The 14,188-nt window shown below is 43.5% G+C and overlaps 1 protein-coding gene across 2 annotated transcripts in view; it reads left to right on the forward strand.

The window, feature by feature from the left end:
• Positions 1 to 14,188, forward strand: part of CDH4 (cadherin 4) — a 463,214-nt gene that overhangs the window by 353,850 nt on the left and 95,176 nt on the right. For both annotated transcript variants that reach the window (XM_056354017.1, XM_056354018.1), the window contains one exon: positions 7,635 to 7,790. In XM_056354017.1, coding sequence (XP_056209992.1) covers positions 7,635 to 7,790 — 156 coding nt within the window. The remainder of the gene's footprint in view (positions 1 to 7,634; positions 7,791 to 14,188) is intronic.

The following is a 14,188-nucleotide window of genomic DNA, read 5'->3' on the forward strand; positions in this document are numbered from 1 at the left end:
CGAGTAATGAAAATTGCTTAATTATTTAATCATGAAGACCACGCAACAAATTGCAATTTACCGAGTTTTCATTGGTAAAGACAGAGACCTGGCTGGGCTGCCAGCATCTTCGCTGCTGTTGGTCCCAAGTCACGGCTCAGCAACCAGCCCCGTCAGAGAGTTACGCAGAGCAGACTGGCCCCACAAATCCTGCAGACCTCAGTCATCTTGGTTCCAGGCAACTCATGCTAAAACATAACATTTTTGCTGTTTCAGCAGGTAGGAAAGCAAAGTTAAAACGCCACAGAACCTGTGCCTGGTTGCACTGCTGCACACCAGGTATTCTGTGCTTGTAGCATCTCATCTGTTCATGTATGAAATTCAGTTTCCTAGGCAATTGTTAGTTTGCTTTTATGCCAAGCAGAATAATGGTAGTTTTGAATTGGACCATGAGTCTGACAGGTTCATTTTCATCCCATACTTATGCATGGGGTCAGACATGGTTATTGGCCAGAATTGCAGGCAGAAATTCTTCTCTCCAACTGCATTACGGTCCCCTTATTGAGCCTGATTTATATTCTCCTGTTCTCCGTCTGCTTGATGTTACATTTGCATCCAGGTAAAGAAGAAAAACCCTGGTAAACAGTTCCAAAAAAAACTGTAAGGGAGAGAGGGAGAGAAGACTATCAAAGCTACCGATGGGCGTAGGGAAAGCTCTCGAGAATTGTATCCACTTGGACGTAGTTGGCCAATGTATCCACATGGAAGTAGTTGGCCTGAAGGGCCTCTCTGTGCTGGAGAGCAGCCCTTGGACAGAGGGAGACGTGTGAAAGCCAAAGGACCTGTGAAACGCTGGAAGCTTTCAGCAGTGGAACATTTGGTGAAGCGCCTTGGCCAAACGCTCGCAGGGTCCGTGCAGAGAAAGCAAACTCCTCCTGGGAAGAGGCAGGCAAGCTGTATGAGGAATGGGTTCCTCTGCAGGCGGCCGAGCGCGAGCTGGGCATGCATGAGGGGCTGTTCTCGTTTGGCTTCAAACATTTTGTAGTTTCCTTTCCTTCTCTAATGCAGGCTGCCTCATCAGTGACATCAATAACTTCAATGACAGCTTTAATCTCTGTGACGTACTGGTTTAACTCTGTTTTATCGTCAAAATAAATACATTATAAATCACTTTGCACAGGTTTCCACTGAAGCAGAGGAAGGTTTAATCTGGCAGGAGAGACATCCAACCGTTAGGATAAAGGGAGTGGTTTTACTATTCGGTTTTGGATTTGGATTTTAAAGAAGAACAAGAAACTTAACCTCTTGCATAGTGGTGGTGATAGGAGCGAAATGCTGTTTGTAGTGTCAGAAAGAATGGCATTCATTGCAGTGAATCTCAAACATGTAAAAATTAGGCATCTAGTCTAAGTATAGTCCTGGGTTCTCTCTGTACAATATGTGGGAAAAGAAGACCACTTCTTCCAGGCAATTTGATGCATACTTCAGTGTTCAAGACAGGAGGATGGATTTCAGTCTGGGAAGACTTGCTGGTATTCTGTCTATCTGACTATCTTAGACCAGATAACAAAGTTTTTAGAAAGTTATGTATGAGATGAAACCAACCCCAACTGAGGGAAGAAAGAAATCCACAATTACAATTGTAAAGTTTCCATCCTTTCTTTCTTGGCCAGTAGAGATCTTTTCCTAAACATTGTGTGCAAATACCACTGCCATGGGAGACTTGGCTCCGGTGATGCTCATTTTGTTCCAGTAGCAACTAAAGACTTGCAGGCTGCTGTTAAGCCCAGTGTTGTAGTTGATGGAAATACTCCTTTTGTTCAGACATGATAGCTGCCCTTGCCATGTCAAAGCAGCCTGTCTGCAAGGCGCAGAAGAGATGTTTTTCTCTGAAGACATCTGAAGCATTTTAGAGGCTCTTCTGTTGTCCTTTCTTTCTGCAAAGTAGCTTGGGATCATTGGCAAAAAGGGATCATTGTGATAAAAAGGGACAGAAGTTAATAAATATCACCTTAACCTAGTTGGGTCTCCAAATCTGTGTTAATTTTTCACTGTCCATTTGACTTTTGCATCTATTTATTGAAACCATATGTGATTCTTTAAGCAGCACGCAGTAATTTGTTTGGAAATACAGAGCTAGAGATGTGTCTCTACTGGCTTCTAAAAGAACTGTGAAATAAGAGTTAAGAACTTTTATACAAATGAGTCTTAAACATATTGCAGATTCAGTTAAAAATAAATAAGTAAGTCCTTAGCAAGGATTTCAATAAGCAGTAAGAGTAGCTGAATTAAAATATTTCCACTAAAATTAATGAGCCAATCCTGGAATGCTTAGACTGACTCTTAAGTGCACTCTTTTAAAGAATTTGAATATGTTTGCCTGTCTGAATTTCTATGGAGCATTTTGAATGCATGACAGATTATAGTCTTCAATTATTTTAATTTGGTTTTCTTAATGGGCAAAATAGCTAAGAGCTTAATAATAAAAGACACTTACTGCTTATCATTTACATTACTTTATGTGTTCATTAATAATTATAATGGGTTATATAAAACAAAAAGATCAAGTCTAAGTCTCCCCAGGTCATGTTAGTGCAAATGTTTCATAGCATTCCATGGGAGATTTGGGAAATGAAGTAATTTTTGAAGGGCATTCTTAACTCCATATGTTATAGGCCAAGTTGGAGAACTTCAAAGGAAATTGATTTTCTAGTTTGCTCCTTGGATAGAAAATGCAACAGAGTGTAAATGGCCTGCTTTGCTTTCTCTAGGTACACTCGCAGGTACTTACATGTACCATCCCACTGTGGTGGGCAGAACGCATACCGTGTATGGCTCAGTGAATCCTCTTAAGTGTAGTTTGTTTGGTACATGCTGTTGTTACAGATCCGTCTTCTCTTCTGTAGGCTCAGGTGTCCTTTTTTGTTCAGCCTTTCGTTACACACCTGGGTTCCTAGGCTTCCAGGCATTTACTTTATCCACACCTAAACAATCTCTATTAGGGCCACTTTTTTCTGGCAATGTCATGCTCCAAAAACTATGTAATTTATGGACTCAACGGTGTTCTCCAATCTGCTAACGGTACAGCTTTCCATAGCCCGTATTGCCTCTGCTCCTGAGGAGAGTTACAGCGATCTGCGGTGGTTCTTGTCATCTGCTAGGATGAGAGGGCTTGTAAATTCAAAACCCCACAGCAAGAAATGGAAGCGCTAAGAGCACGAGGAGGATATGGATCAACAGGAGCAAAACAGAGTGATAAAATCTGGTACCTCAGAGGAGCTCATCAACTGAAATATTGCTTACCAGTAAAACTTGCAGAAACAGTTTAGCTACCCAGTAAATCCTGATGGAGATGCACGAACCCTGAGATTTTATCTGTAAAAGCAGGATGCTGTCCTGTGTCACAAGCACAGGCTGCTTTTCAAGCCCATCTAAATGTGACATTGCTGTAAAGTAGAAAGGCAGCTCTGAAGGGCTTAGCCTTGCATTATCTCAAGAGTTGCAATGTTCATTTTCACACATATGAGTTATTATATCAGAACCTGCACTAGAAAATAGCCCTCTGTGAAATCACACCGATTTTTCCTATTCCTGGGATTACTCCATAGAAACAAGAGCTGAGTCAGATTCCTGGCATTCTGGTTCTGAGTTGCAAACATTGACTGCAGCCCTTGTGCTCCGTTTTGGATGGTGCATCAATGCTTCAAGCTAAATACCCTCTGCATCCCCCAGCTTCGCTGCTGGGCTTCAAGGCCACTGTGTCCTTGCTTGCCACAGCCAAGCAGAGGTCTGGCAGTGCACATTTGGTGCCCGGCTCTGCTGCAGGTTCCCTCTGTGGCTTTGGTGGCTGGTCCCACAGTTCCCAGATGGCCCATTTGTATCTGTCAGTGTAGGCGAGGATACTCAGCATCCCAGGGTTCCTGCATGGAAAATCTCACCTGTGTTCATGAGATAGGATAGGATCGGGGTTCACATCTTCCACTGTAAATTGCCTTTCGATCTGGGACATTTTCCCTCACCAGTGTAACAGTCCGCGCTAAGCTCTATCCCAGAGGGCTTTTTTAGAACATAAAAGCTGCTTTACAAGCAAATTCCTCTTAGGACAGTCATCAGCCATCATCATTCATCCTGCTCATGTCATCATACACAGTGTTGTACTGTGCCTGGCGCTGGAGAGGCTCAAAGCTCCAAGGGTTCTCCGAGTAAAAAATGTACAGCTGTAGCTGAGGAAAACTATCCTTCTGCCATCTGTTCTGTAACCCAGAACCCTGCACACCTCTTGACTGCATTATAAAAGGAAAGATCAATGAAAAAATAGTTCAGCTGTATGTTCTCCAGTCAGAAGATTATCATATGGCTATGTTACCATCTTCTCACTTCCCAGGCATAAATGAAGGAAAAAGCAACTCTTCAGCCAGTAAATTTGCCCAACCAGTAATTTTTTTTCTCCTGATCTAGTGAGCTCCTTGGGAATAGAGGAGGGTTTTTATTCTTATTATTATTATGGTAAACTGCTCCAGGAATGGTTTCAACAAAAGAAGTAAACCTTACATTGTATTCAGATAATGTTCTTAACTTCTCAACAAGATTTACTAAATTGCACCCTGGGAATTATGCAAATGAAACCTTTGGTCAAAATGTTACAGGATTACTGAAATTTTATTATTTTTTTTTAAATCTCATTAATAGTGCTAAAATTACATGTTCCAATATAAAAAGCATGTGCCTTTGTGCGATGAATATCTCCCTGGTAGTAATATATAGTATGCTTCATTGTTAATAGTCTTTGCAACTTTCTGTGACAAGTGCTACTTCTTATGTGATTTTTTTTTTCCTGAACACTTCACATCCTTGTATTCTTACTGGAAATGGAATTAAGTACAGGTAACTGGCAAGCTATTGTAGGATGATGGCAATTAACAACAAATAATGAGTCATTGCTGAATATTTGCAACGTGTTTCCCCCTATCTTTGTTTTGCTCAATGCAGTATAATTAGCTTATGGATTTTTCTTAGTATAATTGGGTAAGTCGTGTGGATCTTATGATATATTTCATCTCCTAGATCTGCAATGATTTACATACAGACAGCTTAGACCCTATTAATGCTAATGAAAGTGCTGCAAGGACATCCTATAGCGTACACTTTATTGAACTGTACATAGCTTTCTTAGAGAGCTTCTGTTTATCTGCATTTCCTGAAAATAAAATATAGTGCCTTTAGCACTGAATATTTAAATCCAGGCTCTTCTTCCCTGTTTCTGTCTCTCTCTATGCATTTCTAATGCTTCTATCACAATGGCATCTGGGTACTATATGCAACAGGAAATAGAGCAGAAAAATGCCCACAAAGAACTAACAGACTCTCCCCTTCCATGATTCAGGGTAAAATTGCTTCCATTTTAGTTCCTTGGAACAAGACTAATTTGCTGTTTGGTGCTTGTGCTAAAGTTACAGCCATAGTTGAGCCGTGCTGGGGCTGGGGAGACCCTCCCAGCTCCCATGTTTCAGTGAGCAGAAAGGCAAGAAAAGTGCAGATACCTTGGGTTTGGTGGGTTGTTTGGTTTTTTTTTCTTGGGCCTTTTTTAAGGAAAAACTTTGTAAAGGATGCAGGGCTGGTTTCATCCTGATGCGTTACAGATCCTTTGGATTTGTGCAGACCCACACTGATGGAGACAGACACACAACTGTGTCCCCCTGTTACTCTCTTTAATTTCTAAGATGGGAACCCCACACTGGCTCAAAGCTGAAGGTCCAGTGGTGGCTTCCCACATTCTCACTAACCTTAAGCCTAGCTACAAATGTGTATGCAGTGGGTTAGAGCTTGAGCTCCCTGACTTGAGCTATACATTTGCACAGACATTCACATAAATTCAATTTTCAGCCCTTTCTGCCTGGCAGGGTGAAAGCTGACTTTCTGAAAATGAGGACTGCAAACTTCAGTTATTGAACTGGTGAGTCAGTTGCCGTCATTAAAACCACAGTTGTGCAAGCAAAGCTTGATTTCAGTATGCTCTCTTTCACCCACAGATTTGCTAACAAAAATTGGATTCATGCCTGTCTGCTCGGGTCCCTATTACAAATACCCACTGTGCCACAAAAACCTCTACAAACTGTTGTGTGCAGCGTGAGGGCACTTTCACAATGTCCCCTCTTTTAAGTGATTATACTAGTGTAAGTCCAATCAATTTTCCTTGGTACTAATAGCCTAACAAGCAGTCAATCCTGTAGAGAAAAGACAGATGAAACTGTCTGTATTCCCTGACCTTCAGCTCCAGAAGTGTAGGTGCAGCACGAATCAATCCTGGCAGTGTCTAGTAATAACTGACATTATTAGCCGTTAGCAGAGGCAGGCTGTTTGGGGGAGGCAGTACAAAGAAAACAGTGGACAAACTTGGTAATGATTGGGACAAAGGCATCAAAGGAGATTCTCAGAGCCAGGGGATCTGATGTTATTCTGCACCAACACGTTCAGCATCTTGTCAGCCTCCCGCGTCAGGAGAAGAAATAGCAGTAGGTCACATACAGGAGGAGTGCGAGAGCAGCCCACAGCCCTGTCCCAGTTCCTTTGCCTGACAAGCAAAGCCTCCCCTTCCCTTGGCAAATGACCTTCGCTCCCCAAATTGGGACTGTCTGGGAGGGCACGGGGGGCTCCTGCAACCCACTGAGCCAACTCAGGCTCCTCCAAGCAGGCAGCTGCCGTAGCAGAGACGCTAACGTGCACTCAGCTACGAGATTTCTATTATCTTCCCACTACTTTGTTGTATTCATAGACCTGTTAGGGAAAAATTTATGCACGTCACTTTTATACTGCCAAGACAGTTTGTGATGGTGCGGGGGGTGGTAATTTATTTGTACCTTGCACATTCTTTCAGGAATAGTCATGCTGTTTCAAGAACTTCTTCCAGCATTTGATCAGAAAATTAAATTTGAGTTTAAAGAGATAGTCAGGGTTGCTAGGACAACATATTAACCTCCCTTTTTTATTGTCTTGGCTCTGTATCCAAGGTCCATGTAACTCGTGCTGTGTTTGGTTCATGGTGATGTTCCCGAGGTATGGGAGGGAGGGGGTTTCAGGAGCAATGTAACAAACAGCTTTTCCTCAACAAACAGTCTCATGAAATGGTAATATCCCACTGGGCATTCCCAGCCTTGCCTTGTCAAGGCACCTGGGTTGGAGAAAGAGGGAGCACGCAGCCCTGTTGTTCGAATTCCATGGGAGTATTTGTGCACACAGTCACAGGGACTGAGAACACGACGTGGGAGCTTGCAGACAGCGTTTTCAGAAGTGATTAATGGCTGGGAGACTCTGGCTATGGCTGAACAATTTGGATGCTTTCAGGAGCCTAGGGTTTCGATAACATGAAAACAGCATTTTTTTATGCATATAGGCTCTTCCACATCTAAGGCAAAAAGTCAGAATTTCAATGATTCCTAGAGAATCGTCATGAATAAAAGAGGAGAAAAATAGCTGAAAATATGTGGAATACACTTTTCCTGGCTTTTCACCAAATCTTTGGCATACAGCTCCCTTGTCAAAATTGACAGCGGTATTACATTTATGCAGCTTTCAGGCTCAGATCTTTAAAGTTGTTTAAACATCCATATGGCTTTTGTTCAAAACTTATCGATTGCTGTCTTTGTTATTTCACTCAGATTCGTTCCGATAAGGACAAAGAGATCCATATCAGATACAGTATCACTGGAGTGGGAGCCGACCAGCCGCCGATGGAAGTCTTCAGCATTGACCCCGTGTCTGGCAGGATGTATGTGACACGCCCTATGGACAGAGAAGAAAGAGCATCCTACCATGTAAGCATAACACACCTGGAGTTTTATCTAGGTTCACAAGCTCAAAGCAAAACTGTACCAGAATTGCTGGGGTTAGGAAGGAACGTGCAGCTTTGGGAAGCCCGGGGCTTTTGTTCAAAATCAGAGCCCAGTTGGCGGTTTGGGACTGTTTCCCTGTGTCAGCAGAGAGCTGCAGAGCTGGCTGCTGGTCTGAGCTGACGGGGCGAGGCTCAGTCTCGCTCTGCCGGAGCAGTGGGGGGTGTGTATGGAGATGCTGGCTCTGCTTCTGCTTTCCTTCAGTGTAACCTGCCCTCGCTACATCAGCCAAGCCGATGCAAAGCGACCCTGAACTGCTGCCCTTTTAGGAGACAAAGTTGGCGTCATTTGCTTAAAGTGGTGTAACTTCACGCTGCTTATTAAACACATGCGAACTGATGGGTGGACTGAACCCCCCAAAACCATGAGAAGCCAATCACTACATTAGCATGGCTTGGGAAATTACTAATTTAAGTATCATTACTACAGCTAAACATGCAATAATTGGTATAGTCATTTTTCATTTTAAATCACTAGGAGATGTTCAGGCAATATGATGGGGGTGTGTCAGATAGGTTTTTAAATATGCAGATAGGCTAATATTAAATATGAGGAAATTAATTAAGATTAATTGCACTCTAAAGTGGTGCCTCATGCTATCCTGGTTCATAAAAAGCTCTACCTGCAGCACGCTTAGAGTGTAATTGGCCGTTATGTTTTGATATAAATCCTAGCCCCTGTATTGCACAGCGTAATTGCAGAGCAGATACAGTCCCACAAATTGCTAAAAAAATGTGTTGCACCTTGCATGATAGCCCTGCAAAATTTCAAACACTTTATGCGTCTACGCTTTGGCTGTCTCCTGGAGTGGTTGTGAAAGGTTGTTTCATGGATTGCTTTGTATCAGTGTTAGCCACATCTATTGGCATTGTAATAGCCCTTCCCAGGGATGCTCTAATGTCAGTGAAATGGTATGGGTCACTTCCACTGACACCATATTCCTAACTGCGCCATCGGAGATGCACATTCTGTCAGCTTTATCAGGTATCCAGTTAACCATGTTGACACAGCTTCTGGACTGGGGTGGAAGGATAAAGAAAATAGATTACCTCTTTAGTTGGGTGGAAAAAGATATTTCCCCTGGGTAAAAGGAGATCCGAAGGAAAATTATTTTATCCTCTGTGAACAAGAACAATTATTTTGTTTGCTGTGCCTAGGAAAATTTGAAGAGAGATTGTTTTGAAAAAAAGAATATTTGAGATACTGTGTGTGTCATCTCAGTGTTGCTGATATTGTTTCAGCAGTGCCGAGTTATTATAACAGTGCAGTCAATACACAAGGTAACACTTTTGATGGAGCCACAGTGATGTCTACTATCACTCAGTCAAAAACATAAGGTAAAAAATACTTTGTCCTCCATAATAACAGATCATGTGCCTCCTAATAAGGAATTTAACCTACTGCTTAGAGTGAATTCAGTAAACTGAATTCCTGCCTTGGCAGAGGTGACTGGATAAGTCTGCCTCGTACACCCTGCAGGATTTCCAGCCTTCTCTGTTCCTTACGGAAACCTTGAACTGCTGACATCCATCTGTAAATAAGCATATTCACCCTCTGAAGGTTACAGGAAGATGTAGTTTATAGGGAGTGAATAGCTGAGAAGTATGTTATGAGACCCTATCGACAGGAATAGTGACTGACAGAAAATCTTTGTTAGCAGAACAGTAGAAGGCAATGGAGAACATTTTCAGTCATGGCTGTAAACAACCTTTAGATCTTTCAGCCTCAGTAGCAATGGATTGATGATATATTGAACCATCTACTGTTCATTTAATAACCCTTTACAAAGCATTTATAAATACACCATGCAGAACTCAATGACCCAAACACCAGCACAGAAACTTACAGTAGGAAGGGACAATTCTAAACACTGGAAAAAACCAAGCCAGCTTCCAGAAAGAAGATACAGTCCAAAGACTTGGCTGTGGAGAGTTTTGGAGAAGTCAGTGAATTTATATCACTTCCTATAGCTGAGTCTCTAATTGAAAGGAAAGGCAGGCTTGGACCGGGCTTAAACCGAGTACTGGAAGAGCAGTGACTGAGGCGCAGCTCAGATCCAAACTGTAGAGCTTGGCCATCTTCAAATTGGTTTGACATCTGCTGTAGAGTTTTCTTCAGCCTGGATTAGTAGCTTAACTCTTCAGCTGGGGTGAAGGATGGCAGTGGAGCTGCAAGGCACTGTCTCTCATCCCTTTTACCCAGTAGGACATGGGCTTCTTGTCCAGTACGGGCTTGCTGCACTGGCTGGAGAATGGTGCCTTTATATAGCTTCAGTTTTTCTGCAGTCTGCAGTCCTAAACAAAATGAAGTCTTTTCAGCATCTCTGTCACTGTCGAGTGTTGTCGTTGCTGGTTTCATTCCCAGGTAATCTAAAAACTAATTATAAAAAAAGAAGAAGAATTTGCAAGTGTTTGTGAGGCTACATATGACAAGTTCTGTTTCATTAACTCCCACATTTTCAACACATATTTTCTTATGCATAATTATCTGTATTGCTTCAGGACTACCATTTTTAAAATACTAGTGTTTTAACTCTCCCCGTATTTAGTGAGCCATTTGTCTGATGAAACCTACCTTTTTCCCTAAGGTGAAACAGATTTTTTTCTAATTAGACTGGGAGTTTTGTAGCAGAACTTCCCCTGTTTTCAACATCATGCTTGAACTTTCAGGGACAATCATTCTGAGCTTGATGTATGCAGAGATGTATACGCCTCTGGGATTCACAGCGGCTGCCCAGGTGCAGTGCGCACTGGCATTCCTGCATTAACCTCCCAGCACAATTGGCAGTGGTAGTGATGGCAAGTCCAGCTGCATTTTGGCCTCATCTGTTTTCTTGTCTGCGCTGCAAACCACAGTACAAACTCTCCAGAGATCCCAGACGCAGAGTCAGCTGCAAATATGAGCAGAAAAAAATGGCAAGGGCTTTGCAGCCACTTAGGCAACACGACGTTGTGGTGCAGGACTGCACATGTTGCACTGAGTGATGCTGTGGGAGCCACTCCAAGCATCTTTAGTGCCCGTGTCTGAGGATGCAGCCTGGGGGCACACTCCCAGAGCAGGCACGAGCTCATTCCCCCGTTCCTGCTGCCATCTCGCTGTGGCAGGTGTGTGTTGTTGCATCTCCCCTTGCAGTCAGCCCTTAATGTTTATTGCATGCCAAGTAAGTTTCAGCAGGTAGTAATATTTAATATGCATGAGTTCTCTTGGCCTTATTTAACTGCGTTCCCACAGTCCTTTTTGTACTGCTGACAGAATTAGTGACTCTGAATGTCTTTTCTGATCCAGACACCCGTTTCATATCAAGCTGCAGTTAGGCCTGGCAAGTGCAAGGGATAGTAAATTGGCAGGTTAGTTTTCCAAGATGTTTTTCAAGCTCGGTTTTCAAAAGACATCAACATAAACATGTCAGTAAGTAGTCATTGATTATGATACTCAAGTAATGTGCATTATGGGGAAACTTTGAAGCAAGTCCTAATCCAGTCCCAGGCACATGTGTACGCCTTTAGCTTCAGACTGATGAAATACCGTCACAGAAGTGGCTGGAGCAGAACAGGTGGGTTATAGTCTGAGAAGGAGTTGTTTGAAATGCAAGCAGGCAAGAAAGTTTACTAGAAATTAAGGGATAGAAGAGATAGTAATCCCAGTATTTTTAACCCAGTTCTAGTGAGGAATGCCAGCCATTTGTGTCACAATACTTTTAATTTGGACCTTTAATCACAATTAAGAGCACACAAATTAGGCATGACATTGTACGCTTATTGCTTAAAGGCTCTGTCACTGATTGATAATGTATATTTGTATTAGTAGTATTAGTGCATAAGTAATAATCATATTTAACACAATTCACTGTGTTGACTTTGACTAACTACCTTCAGATACCACCAGCCTCCAGTGTAATCAATAATCATGATACTGAATCATTTGTATGCCAACAGCTACATTTACACTGGAAACTGTCAGTAGAAAAACGTCAGAGACCTGTGGTAGCTGCTGCTGAATATGATAGCAATAATTGTCATACTTTTAAACAATATTTGTTGAAAAATACTTAGCCAGCTCCTTGGCTGGTGTACAGCAGAGTGATACACCAGCTGGAGATTAGCCGGCTACCTGTATTAATCTTTCAGAATCCTTTGCAAGGTATTTTGCTTGATTTTATTTACTCTTTCTCTATTCCTTTCATGTTCTCTCTCTTAAGGACAATGTAAATATTTCAAACCAACATTTATAAATGTTCCTTAACTGTGTCTCCAGCTAGCAACCAGCTTCCATGTGAGTGGTCGTGCATGACCTGTGTCGGGCATGTGTCCCATGGCCCAGGTTGTGCTCATCAGCCTTTTCACTGGTGGTTTTTCTAACTCCACATGATGTGTGTGTCTGACAGAGCATAGCCAACACCTTTTGTGCCTTGCCCAGTGCCACAAAGCACTCACACCCGTCTGTTGTTCATCCCGTCCATCGCTCTACCACCAAAACACTAGCTTGGTCACAGCCTGAGCTGCTGAGCCCCACGTTAGACTCAAACTGTGCCTGGCACAAGTGAGCCCTGTCTCAGCATCCGAAGAACAGCTCCAGAACAGGGTGTTGTCCAGCTTGAGGATCCCTCATTAATACAAAGAGTAGGGCACGAGAAACAAGGGAGAAGATGAATCAAGGAAGAGAAATGTAGTATCTGATCTTCCTCGAAGATAAAACTAGTTTCCCAGTGGACAGATTGCCCCACTGGTGCCCCTTCTTCCCTTGGTGGCTCTGCTGGGAATGGTCTCCAATGAGTAAGAGCTCCCATGGAGCTGAGCTGAGATTCCAGCCTCTGGCTCAAGCCTCTCCTCCCTCTGCTGCAGCTGGCACTGACCACAGGGGAGCAACACGTTGTGGAGGGATACGGAGGCGTTGGCACAGGAGAATTGTTAAAAGAATGTGAATAGAGAAAATTCATGCAAGCAAGTAAGCGCAAGAGGAAAAAAGAAGAGAAGTTTATTGAAGTCAGGCGAGAAAGGAGCAGGAGCAAGAAGAGGGGTGTGCAGAAAGGGCGCAGTAACAGCTGCGTTAGAGGGCAGGAGAAGAGCAGCTGTGGACCCCCAGGCACCAGCACAATCCAGGACATGAGGGTGCAGTGTCTGGTGTGCTGGGCTTGGGGAGAGGGTGCCATCCTCCTGGCAGCCCAAAAGCCGTTAGCCAGGGCAGCAGTGCCCATGTGCCCGGGCACTGTCCTCCCGCCCATAACTCAGCCCAGGTGCCAGTGCTGGGCTCAGGACAGAGGTGACATTTGTGCCTGTCACCGCAGGATGGATGAGATTCCTGCAGTCTTGCTTATTGAATCTTTTTCCTTGAGTGCTGGCAATTAACACATTTGTGGGTGCATGTGCTTAGTGAGTGCAACATGCAGATAGACGTGCATTGCTGAGAAATCCCTTACTTCTGGAGATTTCAAACAAAAGCTATCAAATGTAATTAAAAATTTGCAGGGGGAGAGTCAGATCTGAAAGGGAAGATAGCAGCTTTGCTCTCTGCTTTATCTCTGAATGGAACTGTTTCCGCTGCTGGAAATGCAGCAAGAGAGAGCCCAGTGCTGCCTCAGTTTGAAGATAATAACTTTAATTTTAGCTCCGAATTACTTTTTTTCAAAGGCAGTCTGACCTCTGACTGGTGAAGTTATTGAATTGCTACATCTGACGTGATGAAGGGTAGCTCAACAGGTGGGAGTCAAACCAGTTTGTATGCAGGCAAGAAATGGAGATATTAAGAGCATTACAAGTCATGAAATACAAATGGTACATCCTGTATTGAAAACGAAGCCAGACTCCTTCGGTCTTTACAGAAAAAGTGCTGCTTAACTTCCTTGGAAAAAAAAAAAAAATCCCTGTTCATTTCACGTGGCCGTTTGTTCTCTTTGCTTGATTAAATGTTAATCCAGCCCATCCTAATAGCATGCAGTTTCTTTTGTTAAGCTCTGGACTTCTGAACACCATACATGAAGGAGGAAGTTGCATCAATCATAGGCACAGCGAGAGCGATAGACAGAAACCAGCACTAATGCAATTAGCACATCTACTTGTCATGCATCAGAGGAGCTAGAGACCTCCTTGGCACCGGAGCTCTGGCTCCCGGCAGCAGCCCGATGGTCCAGGGAGCTGCTGGGAGGGAGCAGAGGCCTCGAGCCCTCTGAAGGCACGAGCTGGCGTGTCCCCTGTCCCTCAGCCCCGCTCTTCCAGCCAGCCCTTGCACCCAGCTGCTGCTCTCCGAAGCCTTTGTTCGTCCTCCCGCCAGCCTTGCAGGGTGTCACACAGCCGTCCCGAGCACCGGCCCCGCGCTGGGTGGCAGCG

Source organism: Falco biarmicus, chromosome 10 (assembly GCF_023638135.1).
Source record: "Falco biarmicus isolate bFalBia1 chromosome 10, bFalBia1.pri, whole genome shotgun sequence".
Lineage (NCBI taxonomy): Eukaryota > Metazoa > Chordata > Aves > Falconiformes > Falconidae > Falco > Falco biarmicus.